Source organism: Antechinus flavipes, chromosome 1 (assembly GCF_016432865.1).
Source record: "Antechinus flavipes isolate AdamAnt ecotype Samford, QLD, Australia chromosome 1, AdamAnt_v2, whole genome shotgun sequence".
In the NCBI taxonomy this organism is placed as follows: Eukaryota; Metazoa; Chordata; class Mammalia; order Dasyuromorphia; family Dasyuridae; genus Antechinus; species Antechinus flavipes.
Genome location: NC_067398.1, coordinates 187,143,387 through 187,168,276, shown reverse-complemented (window position 1 = coordinate 187,168,276; position 24,890 = coordinate 187,143,387). Strand labels below are relative to the sequence as shown.

At 31.6% G+C, this 24,890-nt stretch overlaps 1 protein-coding gene across 1 annotated transcript in view; it reads right to left on the bottom strand.

Moving 5' to 3' along the window:
* LNPEP (leucyl and cystinyl aminopeptidase) overlaps nucleotides 1-24,890 on the bottom strand; it is a 112,637-nt gene that overhangs the window by 12,790 nt on the left and 74,957 nt on the right. The window contains exons 9-13 of the mRNA XM_051994147.1: nucleotides 21,597-21,728; nucleotides 20,817-20,977; nucleotides 19,280-19,368; nucleotides 12,200-12,383; nucleotides 10,047-10,203 (exon numbers count right to left, since the gene is read on the bottom strand). Of these exons, the coding sequence (XP_051850107.1) occupies nucleotides 10,047-10,203; nucleotides 12,200-12,383; nucleotides 19,280-19,368; nucleotides 20,817-20,977; nucleotides 21,597-21,728 (723 nt within the window). The remainder of the gene's footprint in view (nucleotides 1-10,046; nucleotides 10,204-12,199; nucleotides 12,384-19,279; nucleotides 19,369-20,816; nucleotides 20,978-21,596; nucleotides 21,729-24,890) is intronic.

Below are 24,890 nucleotides of genomic sequence, written 5' to 3'. Positions count from 1 at the left end.
ACTCTGAGATACCACTACACACCTGTCAGACTGGCTAGAATGACAGGGAAAGATAATGTGGAATGCTGGAGGGGATGTGGGAAAATAGGGACACTGATCCATTGTTGGTGGAATTGTGAATACATCTAGCTAGCCATTCTGGGGAGCAATTTGGAACTATGATCAAAAAGTTATCAAACTGTGCATATCCTTTGATCCAGCAGTGTGATTACTGGGCTTATATCCCAAAGAGATCTTAAAGAAGGGAAAGGGACCTGTATATGCAAGAATGTTTGTGGCAGCCCTCTTTGTAGTGGCCAGAAACTGGAAACTGAGTGGATGCCCATCAACTGGAGAATGGCTGGGTAAATTGCGGTATATGAATATTATGGAATATTATTGTTCTGTAAGAAATGACCAGCAGTATGATTTCAGAAAGGCCTGAAGAGACTTACATGAACTGATGCTGAGTAAAATGAACAGGACCAGGAGATGATTAAATAATTCAATAACAATACTATATGACGATCAATTCTGATGGACCTGGACCTCTTCAACAATGAGATGAACCAAATCAGTTCCAATAGAGCAGTAATGAACTGAACCAGCTACACCCAGTGAAAGAACTCTGGGAAATGAGTATGAACCACTACATAGAATCCCCAATCCCTCTATTTTTGCTCGCCTGCATTTTTGATTTCCTTCACAGGCTAATTGTACCTACTTCAAAGTCCGATTCTTTTTGTACAGAAAAATAACTGTATGGATATGTATACACATATTGTATTTAACTTATACTTTAACATGTTTAACATGTATTGGTAAACCTACCATCTGGGGGAAGGGGTGGGGAGAAGGAGGGAAAAAGTTGGAACAAAAGATTTTGCAACTGTCAATGCTGAAAAATTACCCATGCATTTATCTTGTAAATAAAAAGCTATAATAATAATAATACTCATATTTCTGTATATGCAAATTAAGAAGAACCATTGTGCCTAATTCTCCACTTGCCAATTTGAATTGAAAAAGGGAAGGAAGGGTAGATTTATGAAATTTTAAAAGATGAATAAAATACTATAAAAATAGTGTTCATGTTCTTACCTGTCCTTTGCTTCTACCCAAAATGATTTTTTAAATGATGTGATAAAGGAAAGCAGAATGAAATAGCAAAAAGCCAACAATATGCTGCTTACAAGAAGCATTCTTGAACCATAAAATTTCAGGGTTAAAATAAAGGTTTTTGGCTGAAGTAAAGACTTAAGAAAACTCTGATCAATCTAGTGGCCAACCATGATTCCATAAGACACGCCACCCACTTCCTGATAGAGAGTGTGCAGAATGAGACATATATTTTTGGATATGGTCAAGGTCAGAATTTGCTTTGTTTGACTATGTATATATGTTGACCATGTATATACATATGTGTTACCGACCCTGACACAATGAGGTAATTTTGGATTCTCTGAGTACAAAAGTACTAAGCGTAATTCAAAATTAGAATTTTGAGTTTTTTCCCCAGGGAATTTTTTTTTTTAATGAGGTGGGCAAGAGAGAAAATTAATGCTTTTCTAGTTGACAAAAAGTACAATTCAATAAAAGTTATATTAAAAGATATCAAAATGATCCAACAAGATGGTTTATATGTAAAACTATGTACATATCAGATTATCACTGTTGAAAACAAATCAACGACCTGTAGATTTTATTGTAGGAAATTCTTCTCAAACCATAAACTATTTTTAATAGCTGATAAGTCTGAGGTTAGCAATTTCCTCATGATCACAAAGCTAATAATTGTCTCAGGGGAGAGATCTGAACCTGGGTTTCCCCAATTCCAAGTTCAGAATTCTCTCCATAATGCCTCAAAAGGAAAAGGATTAGATAGTAGCACAGTGGACAAAGCACTGGCCCTAGAGTTAAAGGCCAAGCTTAAACTGAAATCTGTACTCAGATACTTAATAGCTATAACCTGGACTAGTCACAGTTTGCCTCAGGTTTCTCAACTTAAACTGGGGATAATAAAAGCACTTTTCTCCCAGGGTTGCTGTGAGAATCAAATGAAATATCTGTAAAGAGCTTAGAATAGTTCCTGGCAAATAATAAGTGCTAAATAAATTCTAATTTCTTTCCTTCATCTTGGTGGTCTGAGATTCTGCCAAGAACACACATTTTGCAACAACAAAATAGGCAAGCTCTTCTCTGATTCCTTTTAATTTTCATCAACTCAGAATATTCAAACTTCTGTAGCATTTAAGGAAAAAACTGTTTAACTGTTGGAAATACACTAAATCATGAAATAAATTAATCTGAAAAATGGAAAAGCTTGTTTCATATTGAGCCATTAATTTTCAGAAACTAGTAAAAATCAGAATAAAACAGTAATGGAAAAAAACACCTGATACTGCCAAGTCAAAAAATAAGACCAATCTATAGGGCAAAACTCTAGTTTTTTTGTTCTTTGTTCTACTTTTCAATCAATATAAATTGTTAATGAAGCATCAATATGCACACATATAAATTGTTAATGATGCATTAATATGCACATATCCCCTGAAGGCACCCTTAATTAGGGGGCTAGTAGGAAAGAGGCAAGTTTCTGCCAATAATGTTCCATAGAGTTCATATCTTTTACTCTATACAGCTCATTGAAAGAATGTAGAAAACATAAGTTTCTTTTGTGTTTGCTATTTACTGCCTCTAAAAATGCTTTTAATTTGATAAAGAGTTGCCTCAAAGGCTCTCATACAACAAGGTATCTCATATATATACCTACATATGTATATATTTAAGTATTGTTATGCAATTGTTTGAGTCATATCCAATTCTTTGTGAACTCATTTGGGATTTTCTTGGCAAAGATATTTTAGTGGTTTGTATTTCCTTCTCGTTTTACAGATGAGGAAAACTGAGGCAAACAGGATTGGGTGACTTGCTCAAGATCATGTAGCTAGAATCTAAGGCCAAATTTGGATTCTGATCTTCTTCATTCCAGGTATAGTGCTTTGTCTATTCATTGAACCACCTAGCTGTCACTAAATATATAAAATCTATATATAAAATACATCAAATCTAAATCAGTTTAAGGAAAACAGTTTTACAACAATGGTTAATTGTATAATATCTACTTAAATAAAAATTATGCAAGATTCCTTGAAAGCTAAAGGATAGAACTGTGTTTAATGTCTCTGATTTTTAAAAACATGTCAGGGAAAAGATCAAAGGCAGAGTTTAATTTGAAGACAGATTTCTTATAGATGGTAAGGCTGTCTAGAGGCTATTTTGCTGATGACATTATGCTGGTTGAATCAAATCCCAGAGAAATGCAATTTCCTTGGGAGCCAAAATCATTTTACAAAGTTTGACCTAATTATCCACACAGGAATAACAAATATTGATTGCCTAGATTATGTTCATGCAGTTAGTTGGATGACTTATAGAGCTTAGTCACTGGAATGTGTGTGCGTGTGTATTTATATATATACACATATAAACTTGTATAGACAAGAAATGAATGTGTTGAACCCAGAATTAAATAGAAGGTGAAGCTCAAACTGAATTGTCAACATAAAGTTGCACAGTCTTATTAATGGTCTTATATTATGTAAACCAACAGCCTACATTTTTAATATCAATATTTTGATGTGGTATGACTGGGAGGTCATAATTATATATTCTCTTTAGAAATAAAATTAAGTCTCATTCAGAAGAAAATGGACTGCAGCATGGTGGGTACAATTATATCGGTATATATAACAAATAAGGTACAATGAAGAACTGGAGTAAGAAATATCATTTTTGAAAATTTGATTTTAAATCATTTTATCATTAAATCATTTTTAAAAAGGGGTCAGAGCCAAGATGGTGGAGAATAGACAGGACTTTGCCTGAGCTCTTCCTGGCTTCCCTCAGAATCACCATTAGAAGAAGTGCCTGAATGGATTTTAGAGTGACGGATACTACAAATATTTGGAGTGTAACAAATTCCCAGCAGGAGATATCTTGGAAGGACTTCAGGAAAGGCCTGCCTCAATTGGGTAGGGCCCGGAGAGGACAGGCTCTAAAACAGGAATATAGTGGGAGACTTTTAGCCAAAATACAGCAATGTTGGCTACTCTATCCTGGTTCATAAGGCCAGTGGATCAGCAGACTAGACTTCCAATGCAACTACAGAAGAAATAGTGAGCCCCTGAAGCTCAGCATAACTTGGCCATGTCTGCTTAGTGCAGGAGGAAAGCCTACAGCACTGCTGGTCCCAGCACAGGCAGCCTGAAGCCCATGTCGCTTTCTAGAGGAAGCTCAGGACAATCTCCCCTGTGCCCCAGGAGCATACCTCAACCTTTTAAAATGAACCAAAAAACACAGATAGCTAGCTATAATAGAGACAAAGAAGAATAGACTCTGAGGAAACTAGAGGCAAAAATGCCTCCAGAAGAATTTCAAAGGGGACAGATCCCCTGGGATCCAACTCAAAAAGACTTTTTTGGAAGAATGTTTTTAAAATGTGTAACTAAATGCTATACCAGACTCCAAGAAACTATTTTAATGACCAAAAATAACAACAAAATTCATATGGAAGAACAAAAGGTCAAGACTTTCAAGGGAACAAATGGAAAAAAAAAAATCAAATCAAAGTTGCCTAGCTGTACCTGATCTAAAATTATATTATAAAGCAGCAGTCATCAAAACCATTTAGTATTGTCTAAGAAACAGACTAGTTGATCAGTGGAATGGGTTAGGTTCACAGGACAAAATAGTCAATAACTATAGCAATCTAGTGTTTGACAAAATCAAAGATCCTAACTTTTGGGATAAGAATTCACTATCTGATAAAAAATTCTGGGAAAATTGGAAATTAATATGGCAGAAACTAGGCATGGACCCATACTTAACACTGTAACACCAAGATAAGATTGAAATGTGTTCATGATTTAGGCATAAAGAATGAGATTATAAATAAATAAGAGGAACATAGGATAGTTTACCTCTTGTGGAGGAGGAAGGAATTTGTGACCAAAGAACAAGAGATCATTATTGATCACAAAATAGAAAATTTTGAGGGGGTAGAGGGAGGGAAGGGAAAAGTCGGAACAGAAGTGAGTGCAAGGGACAATGTTGTAAAAATTACCCATGCATATGTTTTGTCAATAAAAAGCTATAATTTAAAAAAATAATAATAATGTATAACTAAACAAAAGAGAATTGGTTGATCACATGGTGAATGCATGGGATGGAGTCATAGGTTAGTTACAGTGATGTTCTTTGAATATCAGCAATCCATGAGGGAAAGCCTCTGGCACATTTGGTGGATTCCATGGAAAAGCATGGGCAGATAGCAAAAAGGTTAGGTAGGCATGACTGGATGGAAACCTGAACTCCTGCAGAGAAGATCCAGATGAATAATGTCACAGACCGTGTGAATATTTATGTAAGGAGCAACATGACCGAAATGTTTTTTAAACTCTCTTCCTGCCTTCCCTCCTTTTTCTGAACATGTATACATCCCCTATCACTCTGAAACTACGGGGGCTGCTCGGTTTTCAAAATGCATGATCATTTTCTACATTATGTTGGTAGTTTTTGTCTATTTGTCATAAATTGGTGAGAAGCAAGAACTTTAAAGTACCTTTTATCTCTATAGATCATAGAATATTAGAACTCAATTTAGCCTCAGATGCCTACTAGTCTTCACATTTTGTTAATGGCCAATTTGACATGAAATCTGTCCAAATTCAAAATATCAAAGTGATGAAAGAGCCATAGTGCTTGACTTCCAATCTAATCCAAAATTTTTTCCATTAAGATATTTCTTCTTACTTGTTATGTAAACTTAATTAGTAATCAATATTTTCAAATAAGCTCTACTTTAATTTTATTATAAATATTAACAAAATTATAATATATTTTTTATGTTCCTAAATTAACAAAGACTGTCTTTGATTTTATGTTCTGCACAGAACAGTACTTAATATGTTATTTTTTCTAATTTTTTCTTATGTGACCAATGGTGGTTGAAGGCAGTTAGGAGGAATAAACTTCATATTTTTTGGGAATTTCCTCTCTTCACACAAACAATTAAACATTTGTTGGTGCTTCTACAACAGTTCTCAGAGATGGCATATTAATACTCTGCTTTTCTAACTTTAAGGTGCACATGGTTGGCTGTAGGTCCTTCACAGCTGCATCTTATCAAATAAGCCAGGAATAGCAGCAACTATAACTTTTGCTGCTTTTTTTTTCTTTAATGAGGAAAAGTGTCAGAACAATACCCAAGCTAAAAACTCACATCTTGATTTACTGTTTTAATTTTGACTAGCCTTATACTGGCTTGCCCAAAGAATTTTTTCTGGGGTCAAATGGGTGATTTTTCTTCTTTTTAAGGTAATTGCTTTCCAGACTCCATTAAGAAAGCTTTATTCAGTGCCTTACAAAATGCAAAAGTTGATTATTTAGTATTCCTTCTTAACCCCAAGTCAAATCTATAAGATGTATTAACCTATGTGACTATTTTAGTGATGGATAATGATATAAAATTGAACTGATTTTAATCTTCAACAAATATAATTTGAAACAGGGACCCAGGATTCACAGTCAGTAGCTATTCCAAGCCATTGTCACAAGGTTAAAGTGATCTTTTCCTGCCCTCCCTCCAAGACTTTAGAGCAAAAATAGTAATCCACAACTTTTACATGGGAATTGAGAGAAATTTGCCTAACAGCCGTATACTACAAAGCAACAGTCAGCAAAATTATTTGTTTTTTCTTTTTCAGAAAGAAAACAGAAAATTGGGGGGGAAATTATATAGAGAGCTTATAAGACAAAGTTTTCATCTAAAATATATAAAGAACTTTGTCAAACCTATAACAATATGAATCATTTTCAACTGATAAAAGGTCAAAAGAAAACAGGCAGTTTTCCAATGAAGAAATCAAAACAATTTATGGTCATACAAAAAATGCTCTAAATTATTACTGATTAGAGAAAGGCAAATTAAAATAACCTTGACATATTATATTTTATATCTACTAAATTACCAGAAATGATAGGAGGGAAAAGTGATGAATATTGGAGAGAATGTGGAAAAAGTGGGACACTAATTCTTTGTTAGTGGAATTGTGAATTGATCCAACCATTTTGGAATACAATCTGGAATTATGCCCAAGGAGTAATTAAACTATTTATACCCTTTGACCCAGCAATACCACTAGTTGGTCTATTTCCAAAGATGATTAGGGAAAAAAGGAAAAGAACTAATATGTTCATGGTGGCTCTCTTTATGGTGGCAAAGATCTGGAAACTGTCAGGATGCCGATCAACGAGAGTATGGCTGAACAAATTACAGTATATAATTGTGAGAGAATACTATTGTACTATTAAAAAAAATGACAATGATTTTAGAAAAAAACATCAAAGATCTATAGTAAATAATGAAGAATGTCTGTTAGAAATATCCAAATTAATTCTAAGATACATGAAGAAAGATGTTCTCTACAGCCTCACGGATAAATATACACATTTATTTGTGGCTAATGGTAGCCACCTCTATGGCAGGGAAAGGGGAAAGAAAAAAAGAGAAATTTACATGCCCAAAAGGCTAAAAACTGTGCACACCATTTAATTCAGCAACAATATTACTGGTTCTGTATCCCAAAGAAATCATAAAAATGAGAAAAGGACCCACATGTACAAAAAATGTTTGTAGTAGCTCTTTTTGTAGTGACAAGGAACTGGCAAGTGAAGAGTTACCCATCAATTGGGGAATTGCTGTACAAGTTGTGGTATATGAATGTAATGGAATACTCTTATTCTATAAGAAATAACAAGCAGATTTCAGAAAAACCTGGAAAGACTTATAAGAACTGATGCTGTGTGAAATAAGCAGAACCAGAACACTGTACACAGTAAAAGCAGCATTGTGTGATGATCAACTATGCTCTTTTCAGCAATACAGTGATCCTAGACAACTCCAATAAACTTGCAATTTGTTATGAAAAATGCCATCCATATCCTGAGAAAGAATTATGAAGAATGAATGCAGATCAAAGCATACCATTTTCACTTTTTTGTGTTTTCTTCCTTATGGTTGTTCCTTTTTGTTCTGATTTTTCTTTCACAACATGACTAATATGGAAATACATTTAACATGATTGCACATGTATAATTCCCTAGCTTAGGGAAGGAGAGGGAAGGAAGAGAGGGAAGGAGAAAAATCTGAAACTCAAAATCTTACAAAATGAATGCTAAATCTTTACATGAAATTGGGGGAAAAGGGGGAACTATTTAATTGAAACAAAAAAAAAGAGAGAAATCTACATGATAATTTTGTTATTGATATATTTGAAATAAATAGTTGTACATAGTCTATTTTCAGCTTCATATACAAACATCTTTTTTGTTGTACTATGCTATGAAAATGCTTGTTTTATTTCACAAATTAAAATAAAATAAATAAAACTATTTGGTATTGATTTAAAAAAATAGAAAATTTCATCATTGACAGATCAAGTATAGAAGATTCAGCTGCAATTGGATACATTAGCATAATCTTCAATAAATTCAAAAACACAATATAGAGAATAAGGATTCACTTTTAGGAAGATGCAAAGAAGTTTGGGAGAAATTAGGCTGTCATCAACAACTCACCCATTTTACCATAATATGCTCTAAATGGATATATTACTTGGACATAAAAGGTCATATCATAAATTAGAGGATAGAAGGAGTCCTCTTAAGTTTTCACAGCTTGAGACAGGGCAAAAGATTTTCATTAAACAAGGAATAAAGAAAAGAATAGGAGATAGAATTTCATTTAAATACAACTTTTTTTTCTCAAAAAAAAAAAATCAGAGGAGAAACAATTAAGTGAGAATGTCTTTGTAGCAAACTTCTAATAAATATGCATAGAGAACGGATGCAAATGTATAAGAACAAGAAATAATCTCAATAGGTAAATAGTCAAAGGAATAATCAGTTCTCAATGAAAGAAATCTAGGTGATCAATAACCATATGGATTAAAGTTCAAGCATATTACTGCCAAGAAATCACTAAATTGTATATATACTCTGATCCAATAATATCACCTCAGGCATACACCCAAAGGAGATTAATATACACAAAGGAGATTAAAGAGAAAAAGATCCATCTGTATAAAAATATTTATCTAAGCCACTTTTAGTTATAGCAAAGAAACTGGAAACTGAAGAGGTATTTATTCATCAACAGAGACATAATTAAAGAGCAAATTAAACTGTAAATATAATATAGCATTACTGTACTGTAAGAAATGACTAAGAGGGTAAGTTCAGAGAATCCTGGGAATACTCATGTGAACTAATGAAGAGTGAAATAAACAGAATCAGAAGAATTCTCAATAAAATGTCCACAATAATATAGAGAAAAATAACTTTGAAAGACTTCAGAATTCTCATGAATGCAATGACCAACCATGACAACAAAAGACTGATGATGAGACAAGACTCACACCTCTTGATGAAGAAGTTCACAGGCTATAGAGGTGCAGAAGGAGACATAAATTTCCAGATATGATCAGTATGATATGAATATATTTTGCCTGATTATCTTTATTTATCTATTATCTTTAAAGGGAGAGTTCTGGAAAAGAAGTGATAATGCTACTCCCTAAAAAAAGAAATAAAAGAGTGGGGGGGGGGACACATTTAAAAAGCAAAAGAATGTTCAAAAGGAACAGAGCATAACAGGCTAATAGTTATATTTCCACAATGAATTTTTTTTCATGCAGATATACAACTATATCTGTAGATCTATGTTTTTAAAACCTGCAAGTACCAGACGAAAAAAATAACAAGACAATTGAGAAGAATCAAAAAGTAATAAGACAATTGAGAACAATTATTGTGTTGTTTTAACTGTCAAAATCATTTCATTCCTGGTCCTTTTCAAATCTCCTTTTAAAATGAAGATTTTACAATTATTAAACAGAGGAAAATTTAATTTGATTAAGTGAAATACAATCTACCATTGCTGAAAAGGAGGAACAAATTAGGGTTTAATATTAAAGTTCACAAAGTTAAAGAAAATGAAAACATACCACAGATCTTTTAGCTAGCTCTAGCTCTCCAATTTTTTCAAGCAGGTTATAGATGAGATCAGTTTGGAAGAGGGCTTCAGTGATGGGTGCAGTGTGGGTTTCATTTCCAAGGTAATCAATCAAATCAAAGGCCTTTTTCAGAGGTACCTTTCCTAAGCTAAAGTGTCAGAAAGTAGGGGGGAAAAATTAATCAGGAGACAAACCAATCACATGAAATTTAAATTCAGTCATGGCATCCAGAAAAAAATTTTTAAATTTTTTTGATTAAGTTTACAAGGATAAAGATGAAAATGAATTTCAAAAGGGTAGATAGAATCATAACAGTTAATTTCTGAACCAATAAATCACTTGAAAACAGCTGCTCATCTGGGAAAAGTACTGAAGTAGGGAGAAAGGACTGATTTCAATTTAGACCTTCTGGAGAGAGGTAGGAGAGAAAGAAGCAGTATTATTTTTTCCTTTTGGAATACAGTTTTGAGACTTTTTCACAAAGCTGTTAAAATGTTTTATAGAACTCTATTTTTCAGAAAAGATTTTACAATTGTGTGTGGGGAGTTATGCTCATAGTGGAGAACAATAAAAATGAGAAAAGGTTATTTGCTATAAAGAAAAACAAATGGTGATTAACAGCTGTCAAAGCATAGTCCCCTTTTTTTTTCCAAAGTGAGGCTTTACCTCATCCATACTTTTACCCATACTTTTACTTAAGTAAAAGTACAGAAATGTGTTCAAAGAGTAACAGAAATTTTCCTGCTGAAAAAAAAAATGCAATGGTTCACTACTGCCAATTGAATTAAAACCTTCCTTAATTTGTCACTAAGCTATCTACTTTTGTTTTTCTTAAGACCTCCATATTCCATAATTAATATTCTTTGCTGCATTCACTTGTCTCTCCTGGTTATTCTCCATCCTATGTATATTCTTGCTTCTCTGTCTTCACTTATGCTGTTCCTCCTGCCTAAATTAAACCTTACAGACTCTTTGTTTGCTGATTGCTCAAGTCTGATCTCTCTTCATTTAATACTGTGCAACTCAGCATTTATTTATTTACCAGTTCTTTCAGTTTTGATCCTATTCCTCAATTTGACTGTAATCTTTAAGGAGAAAGGTTATGTCTTAGTTTTATCCTAATTTGACATCTAACATTGCCTAGATATTTTGAAATTCTGTAAAGGACTATTACATCCCATGATCTCATTGTTATTCTCACCTTATGAAAGAGAAATACATTTGAAAGTAAAGAGAAAGAATAACAGTAGTGGTCTAAGCAGAGCCGTGCACTACCATTAGAAATTCTGGATCTTATCAGATGTCATTGAAATTTTTTTTAATAATAGCTTTTTAATTTTTCAAAATACATGCAAAGATGGTTTTCAACATTCACTCTTGCAAAAACCTTGTGTTCCCAATTTTTCTCCCTTCCTCCTTCCCCTAAATAGTAGGTAATCCAATATAGATTAAACATATGTCCCTGAAATTAATGAGTAAATATTAAGTGTAACATTTAAACTAGGGGATTTAAAAAATAATAATAATTAAAAAATCAGCCTCTTTTGTAAGGCTTCCTAAACTATCAACCTAGAACTCCTTTAGCAATTATTATTAGTTTCTTCATCTGGAAAGTGGGAGATGATAATGGCACCTATCTCCCATGGCTATTGTGAGGATCAGTAAGATACCTATAAATATAAGCCAGTAGATACAGCACAAGGCCTGAAGTCGGGAAGACTCTCTTCATGAGTTCAAATTTGGCTTCAGACACTTATTAGCTTAATCCTGTTTGCCTCAGTTTTTTCATCTATAAATGGAAAGGCAAACCAGTCCAATATCTTTGCCAAGAAAATCCTACAAGGGGTCAAAAAATTTTGGATGTGATCAAAAAACAATAACAACAATGGCACAGTGCTAGGTACACAATAAGAACTATATAAATGTTAGTTATTATTATTATCATCATCAATATAATAGTATATTTGTGGCACAAAGTAAACAATAAATGTTTGTTAGTTGTTGGCTGACTTACAATTCATTTTGCAACTACTTGTCTTTACAATGCACTTTGTAAAATTTAATTCATAGGCATAAATATTTATTGGTTTGATTAGGATTCATAACTATTTTTGAAGGACTAATGGCAAGATCTAATTCCTTACCTTGAAAGCTCAAAAATATTGTTGATAAGGCCGGCTCTGTCTTTGTCACTCAGGACACTAATGTTTCTTTGCAGTTGCTGAATGAGTGCTTCCCAGTCATGATCTGCATAGTGTACTATGTAGTACCCAGTCATATCTACATTGAACTTAACCCACTGTACTTCTTCTGTAAGATTGAGGACATCTAATGCAGATAAAAAAAAATAAAAAATTAAAAAAAAGGGAGAAAAAGACAGTTTACCAGTTGTTAAATAGCAGCCTCATTCTATTACAAAAGTAGTAACTTCATGTTAAAATATATCATTTTCCTAGGTAATCAACTCCATATTTCCTGTTATAGTTATTATCCTGTTTATCAGACAAGTTTATTGTATCTACTTTCAAAAATTTCTAAGAAAACTTTTAAATGGGAGAAGCCAGCAATATAACCCAGTTACTCTGATATTTTTTGGTAAGACCAAAGAAATGAGGAATATAAAAAAGTATATTTATCCAAATACCTGGCATCACAGGAAATAGTAATTTCAGTAAGCAAATGTAAACACTTGTTATTTTTTAGTCTACAATAGTGAATGAACAGTAAACATCAGTCAATTAAATGTTTTCTGTAATGAGAAGAAAAGTTATTTTGTTTTATATTAAACACCTCCTTTGTTCAAATCCTTTGGACTGAGGACTCAACAAAAAAGAATCGGAGAAAGTCGTATTCTGAAAACTCAGAGAGAATATCAAAGAAGATGGTGATCAATAGTGTCAAAGGCTATCAAGGAGAACGAGGGTTGAGAAAAAGTCATGATATTTGGCAACTAAGAGATCACTGATAACTTTGGAGAGCAGATACTGTGGAATAAGGTCAGGAGCTGGACTCTAAGGGATTTAGAAGAAAGTGAGAAAAGAGAAAGTCAAGGCACTAATAATTAGAGACAGACTTTCCAAGGACTTTAGCCACAAAGTGTAGAAGAAATATAAGATGATAGTACAGGGATAGAAGAATCAGGTAAAGATTTTTTTTTTTCCAGGATAGGAGATATTGACATGTTTGTAAGTGGTAGGACATGACTGAGTAGAGAAGGAGAGGCTGAAAATAAGTGACAGAGTGAGGATGACAGAGAGGACAGTGTGCTGGATGACATGGGAAGAAATAGGGTCACTTGAGCAGATAGAGGGGTTGCCTTGGTAAGATGGTATTACATCATGCAAGACAGGAGTAATTACAATTAAATGTGTCATTTCTTCTGTCCCAACGTCATTTTTCGCAATCAATACCTTATGTGAATGTTAGGCTAGAGTTACTTTAATTGCAAACTATATCTTTTTCTCATTTTTGTTTTTTCTTCTATCTCTGCATTAACTTTTATCTTTATTCTAACAAGTCAATGATCTGAAGACATAGTTAACTTCCTAATGTCTCCTCCAAAAGTAATGAATCATTTCTTATCTGTCAAAAATACAATCAATTTGATCTTTTCTGATGTTATTTGACATTATCCACCACCTATTCTTCTCTTAAATAAAATTCATGATTTATAGGTATGAAGTTTCTGAGCTCCCTCCAAATCTGGTTTCTTTCAATCCTCATTCCAAATGCACATTTTCCAACATGGTTTTCATCATCCATGCCTAATTCCATTATTGATTCTGAGTCATAGAGTAGTATATTAAAAGCTGACTTAATTTAGAATTTTATCAATTTTTTCACAGACTTTCTCTATTTATCGTCCAATTATGTTTTTCTTTTTGAAAATATTCCTCATGAATTATGTGATCCTGGTCAAGTCACTTAACTTTTTGCCTCAGTTCTTCATCTGTAAAATGAGCTAAAGGAAAAAATGACAAACCACTCCAGTATCTTTGCCAAGAAAACCCCAAATGGGGACATGAGAAGTCAGTCACAACTGAAGTGACTGAACAACAAATCATGAATGCCATGATATGGGATGACCAACTGTCTCATAAAATATTTTTTTGCCTTTGGACAAAAATTAAAATCAAACCTGGTAGCAACTTTATTTGCTTCTCTCCAGAGAAAAACTGTCTAAATCATCTTTCAATTTAGCTACACATTTCCTCCTGGCTTCTGGTTCTGTTTAAGATTTCTGTCAAGACTGATAAAATACAATAGCTCTGATACTATGTACATTTGCTGGTCAAAAAACAAAGTTCTTATATTATAGTAGCAATAATTAAATCAATGTTTCTGGATGGTTTGAAATCTGTGTGATTCTTGTCACTGTCTCCAGTGAAATCTGAACTGTAAAAAAAAATAATACTAATAATTATATCTCAACATTTTGTAATCTTATGTATTTTATTTTGTACATTTAAAAACATTCTAAGAAGAGTTCTAAAGAATTCTGAGATCAAGCTATGTAGAGCAGAAGTTATAAAATATCAATAGAAAGAAAAATCAAAGAGAACAATATCACTAGGAAGTAATAACAAAACTAAAGAATGGGATGAAGGGAGAATCAATTAATATCAGGATGGGGAGGTCAAGACAACAGATTTGAAAGACAAATGAGACAAAAAGAAAAGTTAAAATATTAAGTTAAGTTAAATAAGAAAACTTAGATGATGTTAAAGGAATAAAAATACTAGACACTGTATAAGAAGACTTAAAAAAGGAGTACAGAAAAATCCTGTAAGGAGAAAGTGTAAGTATTACTCACCAAAGAATTTAATTTTCAAATTACAGAAATTATAATTCAAATTACAAAAACAAAGAAAGACAAAGAAATTCCCCATACCATATTCTAACAAATTAGAAAATTTAGAGGCAATGATTATTTACAAAAATGAAAATTATCCAAAATGATATGAGACTATTAGTTTTTGTTTTGTTTTCTTTTACAAGGCAATTGGAATTAAATGATTTGCCCACGATCACACAGGTAGGAGATTAAGTATTTAAACAGACTAATTATTTAAGTGGAAATAATCAGCCCCATAACTAGCTCTCTTTTCTATAAAAACAAAACCAAAAAAAAAAAAAAAAACCAACCCAAAATTGGTTCAGTCACAAACTAATTCTTTCAAATTTTTCAAAATCATATAACTAATATATTATATAAATTATTCATCAATGTTGTTATAATAGCTGGGCCTCAGAATCAGGAAGATAAGAGTTCAGTTCCCACCTTTCTGATACATACTGGCTACATGATCCAGGACTATTTGTGGCTAACCTCTGATAGAGCTTTGCCAGATCAGTCATAGAAAAAGAGTGTACTCTGACCCCAAATTCGTGATGTTATTGCTTGTCTTCGAATATAATGACGTGGAAAAATGAGGACATTAATACACTATTGGTGAAATGGTGAACTGATCCAACCATTTTGGAGAACAATAAAGAATTATGTCCTAAGAGATATACAATTGTGTTTATTCTTTGACCATTATTAGGTGTATTTCCTAAGATGATGAGAAGAAAAGGAAAGGAACATATATATTCTAAAACATTTATTGCAGCTCTCTTTGTGGGAGCAAAGAACTAGAAAGACTGTATTGGAATATTACTGAGCTGTAAGAAATTATGAATAAGTTGGTTTTTGTAAAAATATGGAAAGACAAGTGAAATAAGCAAAACTAAGAAAATATTGTATACAGTAACTGCAATATTGTTCAAAGAATAACTTGAATAACTAAGCTATTCTGGATATTATAAATTCATTCAAATCAACTACAATGGATTTGTTAAGATATTATCTACCTCCAGAGAAATGGTTTTACATATGTACATATTTCTATCAAATAGTGACCCTCTCTAGTACAGGATGAGAAGAGAGGATAACAGTTTGAAATTTAAATGCAACAAAATATTAAATTCAATTTAAAAAACAAACAAAAAAACCAACAATAACAGGAGCTCTGGGAAGTCACATCACTCTTCAATGCCCCAGGTAACTTTCTACATCTAGTTAAGTTGTAAAACAGTTGCTATTTAGCATTAGTAAAAGCAATAACTTTATCAAGTGTTCTTCAAACCAGTGAAATGACAAGTTTAGGAGAAAATATGAACAGAATATATAAAGATGAAATACAACCTAATACCTCTAATACTTTTTATGAGGAAAACATGGAGTTGATTTTTATATTTGGTTAAAAAAAAAAAACTCTCTAAGAAAGAAAATAACATCTCTATATTTCTCATAAACTCAAATAACAAATACTAAATAAAACCAGCTAATAAAATATGATCATACATTAACAATATTCATCAAAACTAAGCAAAGTTTATATCAAGTAAGCAAAGTTAATTCAATATCAGCAAACTTATGATAATACAACAAACATATAAAGAAAAAAAGATTAGATCAATGAAAAGAAAGTTTCCAATAAAATCCAATATTCATCCAGGAGCAATTAATAGGCACAGTGGATAGAGCATTGGGTCTGGAATTAGGAGTTCAAATCTGGCCTCAGACTTAGTAGCTGTGTGGGCCTGGGGAAAGTGATTTAAATGTTTGCCTTTGTTTCTTCAATGGTAATATTCGAATAATAATAGCACCTACCCAGCAGGGTAGTACGTAAGGATCAAATGAAATCATATTTGCAAAATACTTACCATGGTACCTGATACTTAGTAGGCGCTCTATAAATATTTATTCCCTTCCCTTGTTATTCCCCTCAAAAAAAAAAGTATTGAGTATTTTTTTCCTCATAACAATGAAATCTACCCTAAGCCAGGAGATAACAATATACAATTGAAAAACATAAAGAAATATTCCCACCAAAGTCAAGTAAAAACAAGGATGCCCACTTTTACTCTCTAAGACACAGTATTAGAAATGCTAGCTATTATAAGACAGCAGAAGATATTAGAAGACTGATATTAGAAACGAAGTGATCAAAAATATTAAAAGATGACATGATAGTGAATAAGAAATCCATTAAATAAAATCATCAAATAAAAAAAATTAAGGGAAAAAAAATTTAAGGGAGACAAGAAATGAATCCAGCAGCATGATAAAGGATTATTTCACATTATCATCTGAATTCTTTCAATAATAAAAACAAGAAATCACAACCATGAAAATGTCATTGTCTTGGAAATTAAGAATAAACCAGCAACTTTGAAGAGTTCAGTTGAATTATCTTTCCTCTCCCCCTCAAAACTATACAAAGTGAAAAACATATTAAAAGGATATATTAAAAATGTAAAATATCCAAATTAACAAAGGAGACATAGAATTTAGACAACCTGATATTAGAAAAAGAATTTTAGTAAACTGTAAGTCAGTTTCCTGGGCTGAGATAGATTTGTAATTAAATTTTGTTGACTATTTGATGAACAATTAACCACTATGAAACATAAAATGTTAGCAAAAATAAAGAAAACGCCTTCTCAAAAATCTTTCTATGAGTTTCTATGAGAAAAGTAGAGTATTGGCACCCAAATCACGAAAGGAAAAATAACAAGAGGGGAAAAAACCCTACAGATCAATATTACCAATAAATAAGTATATGAAAATATTAAATAGCTATCATATTGGTTACAGCAATATATTTTAATACTTATTCAGTATGATTTAACATAAAGGAAACAATATAATTTTTAAATGTCACAAAAATTACATCATTTTATCACAAGACACTGAAAAATGCCATTAACAAAATACTCATTTACACACACACACACAACACAAGCCAAAGGTAGGTACAATATTCCTATATGTTAAGAAAAAAAAAAACAGCAAAGAGCCCCAAAATAGAGGATTCTTATTTCAATTAGATCAATAGTAAAACTATCTTGATACAAAAACTCTTATTATTTGTAAGAGAAACATTAAAAGTTTTCCCAGCAAGATTAGGGATAAAGAAAAAAAAGTCTTCTTTTTCACATAAATCACAAAAACATCCAATGGATTTGTGACTATTTTATATTCAAAAAAAGGAAAAAGGAACAGAAGTAATGTTTTCCAAAACAGCTATATAGAAAATTATTAACCCAAGAAGGAATAATAATGATCATAAGAGGAAAAAAAGATATTTATTATATTTATTATATAAAAAATTTTTATACAAACTATCAATGCTAGAAAAGCAAAACTACTGAGTAGGCAAAAATAAATAAATAAATAAACCCCAAACTACTTTTCAATAAATATCATAAAAGTCCAATATCCAAAATACATGAAGAATTAGTCTCAAATGATGTTCCAAGAATAGGCTTCCAAAAAAGAAATGCAAACTGTTCGCAACAGTATGAAAAAATGTTGCAAATAACAAATACTAAGAAAAAAATGCGAATTAAAATAAATCTGAGGTTGTGCTTTATGATTATCAATCACCATCAAAGAAGATAAAATATGGAAACCATTAGTGATGAAGGGACTGAAGGAAAACAGGTACACTGTGAAGTAACATCTTAGAATTAATAATGTAGGTGGCACAGTGGATAGAGTGTTAGACCTGGTGTTGCTAAGACCCCTGAATTCAATTTTAGTCTCAGATACTTACTAATTGGGCAAGTCACTTAACTCTGTTTACCTCAGTTTCCTCATTTGTAAAATGAGCTGCAGAAGAAAATGGCATTCTAGTTCATTATCTTTGCCAAGAAAATCCCAAAATATTCATAGCAACATTTTTGTGGCAGTAAAATATTGAAAAGAGTAGATGTCCACTAGTAGACAAATATCTTAATTATAGTATAGGAATATCATTAGATCATAAAAATAAGGAACATGAATAATTCAGAGAAACATATTAACTGATATGGAACAAAGAGAGTAATGTAAAAATGACCTCAATAATGGAAAGGAAAAGAACACTAATATAAATCAAAATTCAGACTGATATAGTAACCAACCTTTATTCCAAAACACAACTCTGGGTGATAGATATTATTAATATCTCCATTTTACAGATGAGGAAATGAAAGCAAACAGAAGTCAAACTCCTTGTCCAACAAAATACAGTGTAAATGTCTGAGGTCAAATCCAAATTGAGATTTTTTTGATTCCAGGCCCACCCCTCTATCTATTATGTCACCTAGCTGCTTGGATGATATTTAAAAAAAATTTTTTTAATTTAAAAGAATAAGTCATTAAAAAAGAAATTTGAAAGTGTTATATACAGTACCTGATTTTTTGTCTAGTAATGCCACATAAGGACAGTCATGTGCCTTACAGTCACTTGTTATGTAGGAAAGTGGAATATGCCACAGATGGCTATAAAGAGAAAAAAATTATTGAAGAATTATTATTACTTTATTTTTTAACTGGCTATATAACAATGGTTATTTTGAAGAAGTTGATTAAAATTTTAAAGCTACTATTTCAAGAGTTAATTCATCAAACTACAGTATTCCATAAACATGTCTGATTTATGCAAGACATTAAAAATGTTCCTCTCCCCTCAATTTAGCAAATAACAATATTAGGAAACTCAAAAGGAAGTATAATTTGATGAATTAAAAACCTGAATACAAAAAAATTCTCTAATAAAGCCTTTTCCTTTTCTAATCTTCAGCTAAAATCTTAAAAATTCTGTTTTTAAGGAGGGGGGGGAAGTATATTTTCACACATGAGATATATAGAAATATGCTCTATAACAGTGGTTTCCCAACTCAAAACTATTTTAGGATGGAAAACTATCCAGTTGTCTATCATAGAATAGTCTCCTTAGAGGTTCTAGAGATTTGTATGTGAAAATGTGAAAAAAAGGAAAAGGAAGGTGGGAAAGTGGAGAATTTGGGATACAGAGAGAAAGAAGTAGGAATACAAAAGAGAACCAGTTTTTAAAGTTTATAGGTTTTAAGAAATTAAGATTTAGGATTGTAAAAGTTATATAAACTAATAAAAATTTGCCATTTGACCAGAAATTGAGAAATAGGGATTCACTGTACTTTTGTCTAGAAATATATCTAACTTTATTTCTGGTTCCAAAACCAAACTCAAACAGTTCTTGCTTTTTAAGTGGACAGTACCACAGACCAATACTTAAAGTGACTTTTATATAATGCAAATTTATCAGAGTACCTGGGGAATGGAACAAGAAAGGGAGGGAGTGAAAGAAGGAAGCAGGGAAGGAGAAAAAAGAGTGAATCAGGCCCATGGAAGCAAAGAGCTAGCATCCAGTTTGGGAACATGGAGGAAAGGGGGAGAAGGAGAGAGAATACAGTACAGTACAGTAAAGTTAATAAAAGCATTTTCTTAGAATTATTTCTTTAAATAATTCAATTATTTTAAATTAAATAACAATTATTAATAAAATGAAATAAAATTTACATAAAATGAATGTATGTAAATTAAGAACTGTCTCTAATTCTTTTCTATTGCCCATGACTTCTGTTAAAACTAATTTTAATAAAATATTACATTATGCTTTTTTTCTTTACTATTTATGCAGTAGGCTTATTTACTATGAATGTTTTCTAGGAAAAAAAATTAGATCAAAAGTTTAGAGCTAGAAAAGACCTTAAGGCCATCTAGTCCAATGCCTTAATTTTATAGATAAGGAAGCGGAAGATCACAATGGGTTAAGTCATTAGTCCAAGAAAGGCAAGATGCTAACTCAGGTACTAAAGTCAGTTCACTTTCTTCTACATCACAGCAGAATTAGGTCCTCACTGAACAAACACGAAGGGATCGAAACATAAAAAGAGAAAACAAATAACCTTGAATCCAAAGGATGAATTCCAGAATCTGTAGTACTTAGAAAGAATCTCTCTTGCTGTACCAAAATTTGTTTCCCTTTTCTTTGAACAGTCACTAAAGGAAATCCTGGCTGCAGGGTCCAAGTTTTCATCATCTTTTTTACATCCAGACTTTTTGTGACCTGCAAAATAACAATTTCATTCTGAAAAAAAATGTTGCCAAATAAATTTACTCTAACTTTAATTGTCAACCTTCCTCTCTGCCTGAGGACATCAGATAAAAACCACTGTTGGCTCAGTCTTAATGAAAAGTCAGTAGCATAAATGCTCAGAGCTAAACCAATAAGGATGTTAATTGAAGAAATTTCACAGAAATAATGAAGAAAAAGTCAGAAAAGATAGAGAGGAATTAAATGATAATCTAATTTTAATAGGGTGAAATTGATATAGATCTAGATATAGACAATTATAGGTCTACATACTAAAGATCTATCTACTTATAACTACCCATATCTATATATTATATACAAAAAGGTAATAAAATACATGATAAAAAGAGAAAAATGAAATGACACATTTTTCATGAAATAAACACATTTTCCTCAAATGTTTATATCTTGGAAGATGCTTCTTCCTACCCAATCCCCTCTCAAAAAGTTAGTAATTTAACAAAATTCATTATTTTGTAAGATTTTTGGTTTACACTTTCATGCTAACTAAGGATTTGGAATCAAGAGCTTTTTCTAACTTCACTACTTTCAATTAAATGAAATCCTTAGAATAAGTTTCCAGAATACTTACCTCATTAAAAGTATTCCAAAGGTCATCACTTTGAATTGATGCATAACTGTAATTTTGTAAATAAAGTATGATACAATGTTGAAACACATCTTCTGTCAGAAAAGTCTTCAGCATTAACAAAAGAGATGCTCCCTTTAAAAAAAATTAAAATTATTGAATAGAGAGAAAGAATGAATTTTTATGGTTTATGGATTTGCTTCATGATAGAAATGTTCTGAACAGATTTTTCTCATTCCACAACAGAGAAGCTTGGTTTTCTTCTTCCATTATTCACATTTCAATAATATGGTTTAGAACATGTTACTCAAAAACAGAGAAGTGAAAGAGACAGTGAAAGCTTCATATATCATGATTATATTTTAGTACAGAAACTAGTATGATTCCCTAATGGTAAAATCAAAAATGAGTTTCTGTACTACTGACTTTGCTGCATTCATTCATTTAAATTCAGTAATTATTTTATGAAATTAAAATTGCCTTGAAAATTATTTAAAGTTTCAGAAAAAAATTTTCTATTTTTTCCTATTCTCCCAAGAGCATTTTTTCTAACTTTAATGATATCCATTAGGGTAACTAAGACTTTGCAACTAATTCCCTAGATTTCTTAAGTCTAGGAAAAAGGGAAAGGTAGGTAGTAGTTCAATGGATAAAGCATCAGCCCTGAAGTCAGGAGGACCTGAGTTCAAATACAGCTTTAGACACCCAATACTTATTAGCTATGTGACTGTGGGCAAGTCACTTAATTCCCACTGCCTAGCCAAAAAAAAAATATGGAAATTAGGTACAGCCATTAAATTTTTATGCCTATTTAAGTTATACAGTTTGTACCAAAGTAGTATAACTTAGACCAAGAAGAAAATAAAGACTTTATTGTTTTGTTTTGGCTGAGGCAATTGGGGTTAAATAACTTGCCTAGGATTACACAGCTAGGAAGTGTTGAGTGTCTGAGACCAAATTTGAACTCAGGTCCTCCTGACTTTCAGGGCTGGTACTCTATCCACTGTACCACCTAGCTGCCCAAAAATAAAGACTTTTTAAAGTACATTTAAAGTACATTGTTACAAAATAAATAATTCTACTCAAAAACTTCATCTGACATTTCAGAAAACTCAATGATTAAAATCTTATATAAAACAACTATTTTTCCTGCCTAAAAATGACATCATTTTGTTTTGTTTAATATTTAACTATCTTTATGAAATTGTAAAGACTTGTCACATTTAAACATTAACCAAGTATTCATAATAGAAAACTTCTTCAATTTTATTCAGTTAAATTAAAAAACTGGAACAGAAGTTCTAGGATACCACCTCATAAAAATTAATTTAGGGTTTCAAAATATAGAATTTAAAACAGCTCCAGTTTGTATAATAAGGTAAACTGCCTCTCTAACTTCCATGATCATTACATACATATTTTATTTCCTACAAATGTATGGATGTATATTTGTTTTGTTACATCACAATTTTATCACTACAACAAAAAAAGAGCAGAAGGTTTCTCAAAAGCACATTTTCTACATCAGTATTTATTTCCTTCACCCAAACAAGATTAGTCAATAATCCAGCATCCTATTTTTCTCTAAGTCTATGTGGAGTACACATCCTGGCTCCATTTTCACTTCAGTTTCTCATAAAGGTAGGAACCAAACATGCCAGAAACCCTATGTTTCATCTCAATAAAGGATGAAGAAATTGAAGAGTTGGAAGAGAAAATAAAGTATAGAAACAAAGACTTAGTAGCTATAGAACTATCTGAGACAAGAGTTGAACTTGTGCAGATTATCCACATCTAAAATGACATGCTTATTCTATGTCGTTACAGGTAACATGAGCTGATATCAAGTCTCTCTTTAAGCAGGACCATTAAGTGCTTTAAAAAATTATAGCATTTATTGTATTAAGGAATACCAATATTAAATATAACATCTTCACAGAATTCTGACAGAAAACATATTGGGTGTAAAAATCCAGGTCTTAATTTTTTAAAATGAAATTTAAATTTTTTTTAAAAGTCACAGACTGAATTAAAGCAAATTTAAACTAGGTCTTCATCAACATAAATATAAAGCACTCTTTATACAAATAAAGTCAGATTCATTCTTCTTGGATAGGCAGTCAGTAGAATAAAAATGACTATTTTAGGTAGCTAATTTCTTTATTCAATGTCAATCCAATTTAATTATGAAAAAAATTATTTTATTGATTTAGAAAAAAATAATAAAATTAACTTGGAAGAAAAAATGGTCAAGAATTTTAAAGAAACAAAAATGTAAAGGAAGGAGGTTAGGTAGTAAAAGACCTCAAGTTATATTATAAAGCATTAAATATCAAAACTATCTGGTACTCACTAAGAAATAGAGGGGTAGATCAGTGGAATAGAGTAAACTTACAATACACAGTAGTAAAGGATTATAGTAATCTTGTATCTGACAAATGTAAAGATTTAAGTTTTAGGGATAAGAATTCATTATTTGCTAGCTGTGTGACCTTGAACTTAACCCAATTGCCTCAGCCAAAAAAAAAAAAAAAAGAATTCATTATTTGGTTAAAATTGTTGCAGTGTGGACAGAAATCATGCATAGACCAATATCTTAAATCATGTACCAAGTTAAAGTCAAAATGAATACATATATAGAGTCACAAGAAAATTAGAACATGGAACATATTACTTATCAGAATCATGGAAAGCAAATAATTTATGAATAAAGAAGATATAGAGAGCATTGTGAAGTACAAAATCAATAATTTTGATCATATTAAATTAGAAAGTTCTTGTACAAATAAAACCAATATAGCCAAAATTAGAAGGGAAGCAGAAAAATTGGAAAATTTTTTCAAAGACCATCTCTTAGATAAAAGTCTTATTTCTCAAATATATAAAGAATTTTGTCAAATTTATGAAAATATGAACAATTCCCCAACTAATAAATGGTTAAATTATATGAATTCAGTTTTCTGATAAAAAAAAGTCAAAACTACATATGACATATGAAAACATGCTCTAAATCATTATTGATGAGAGAAATGCCAATTAATATAACTTTGAGATATCATCTTATATATATCAGATTGCTTAAAGGGACAGATGCTCTTCAGTTGGGGAATGGCTAAATAAACCATAGTATACATGATCATGATGGAATGCTAATCCTTTATAAGAAATGAACTAATTGATTTTTAAAAAACATGGGAATACTTGGACTTATGAAGAAAAATGCTATCCATCTCCAGAGAAAGAGCTTGTATACAGTATATACAGTATGTTTGTGTGTGTGTGTGTGTGTGTGTGTAG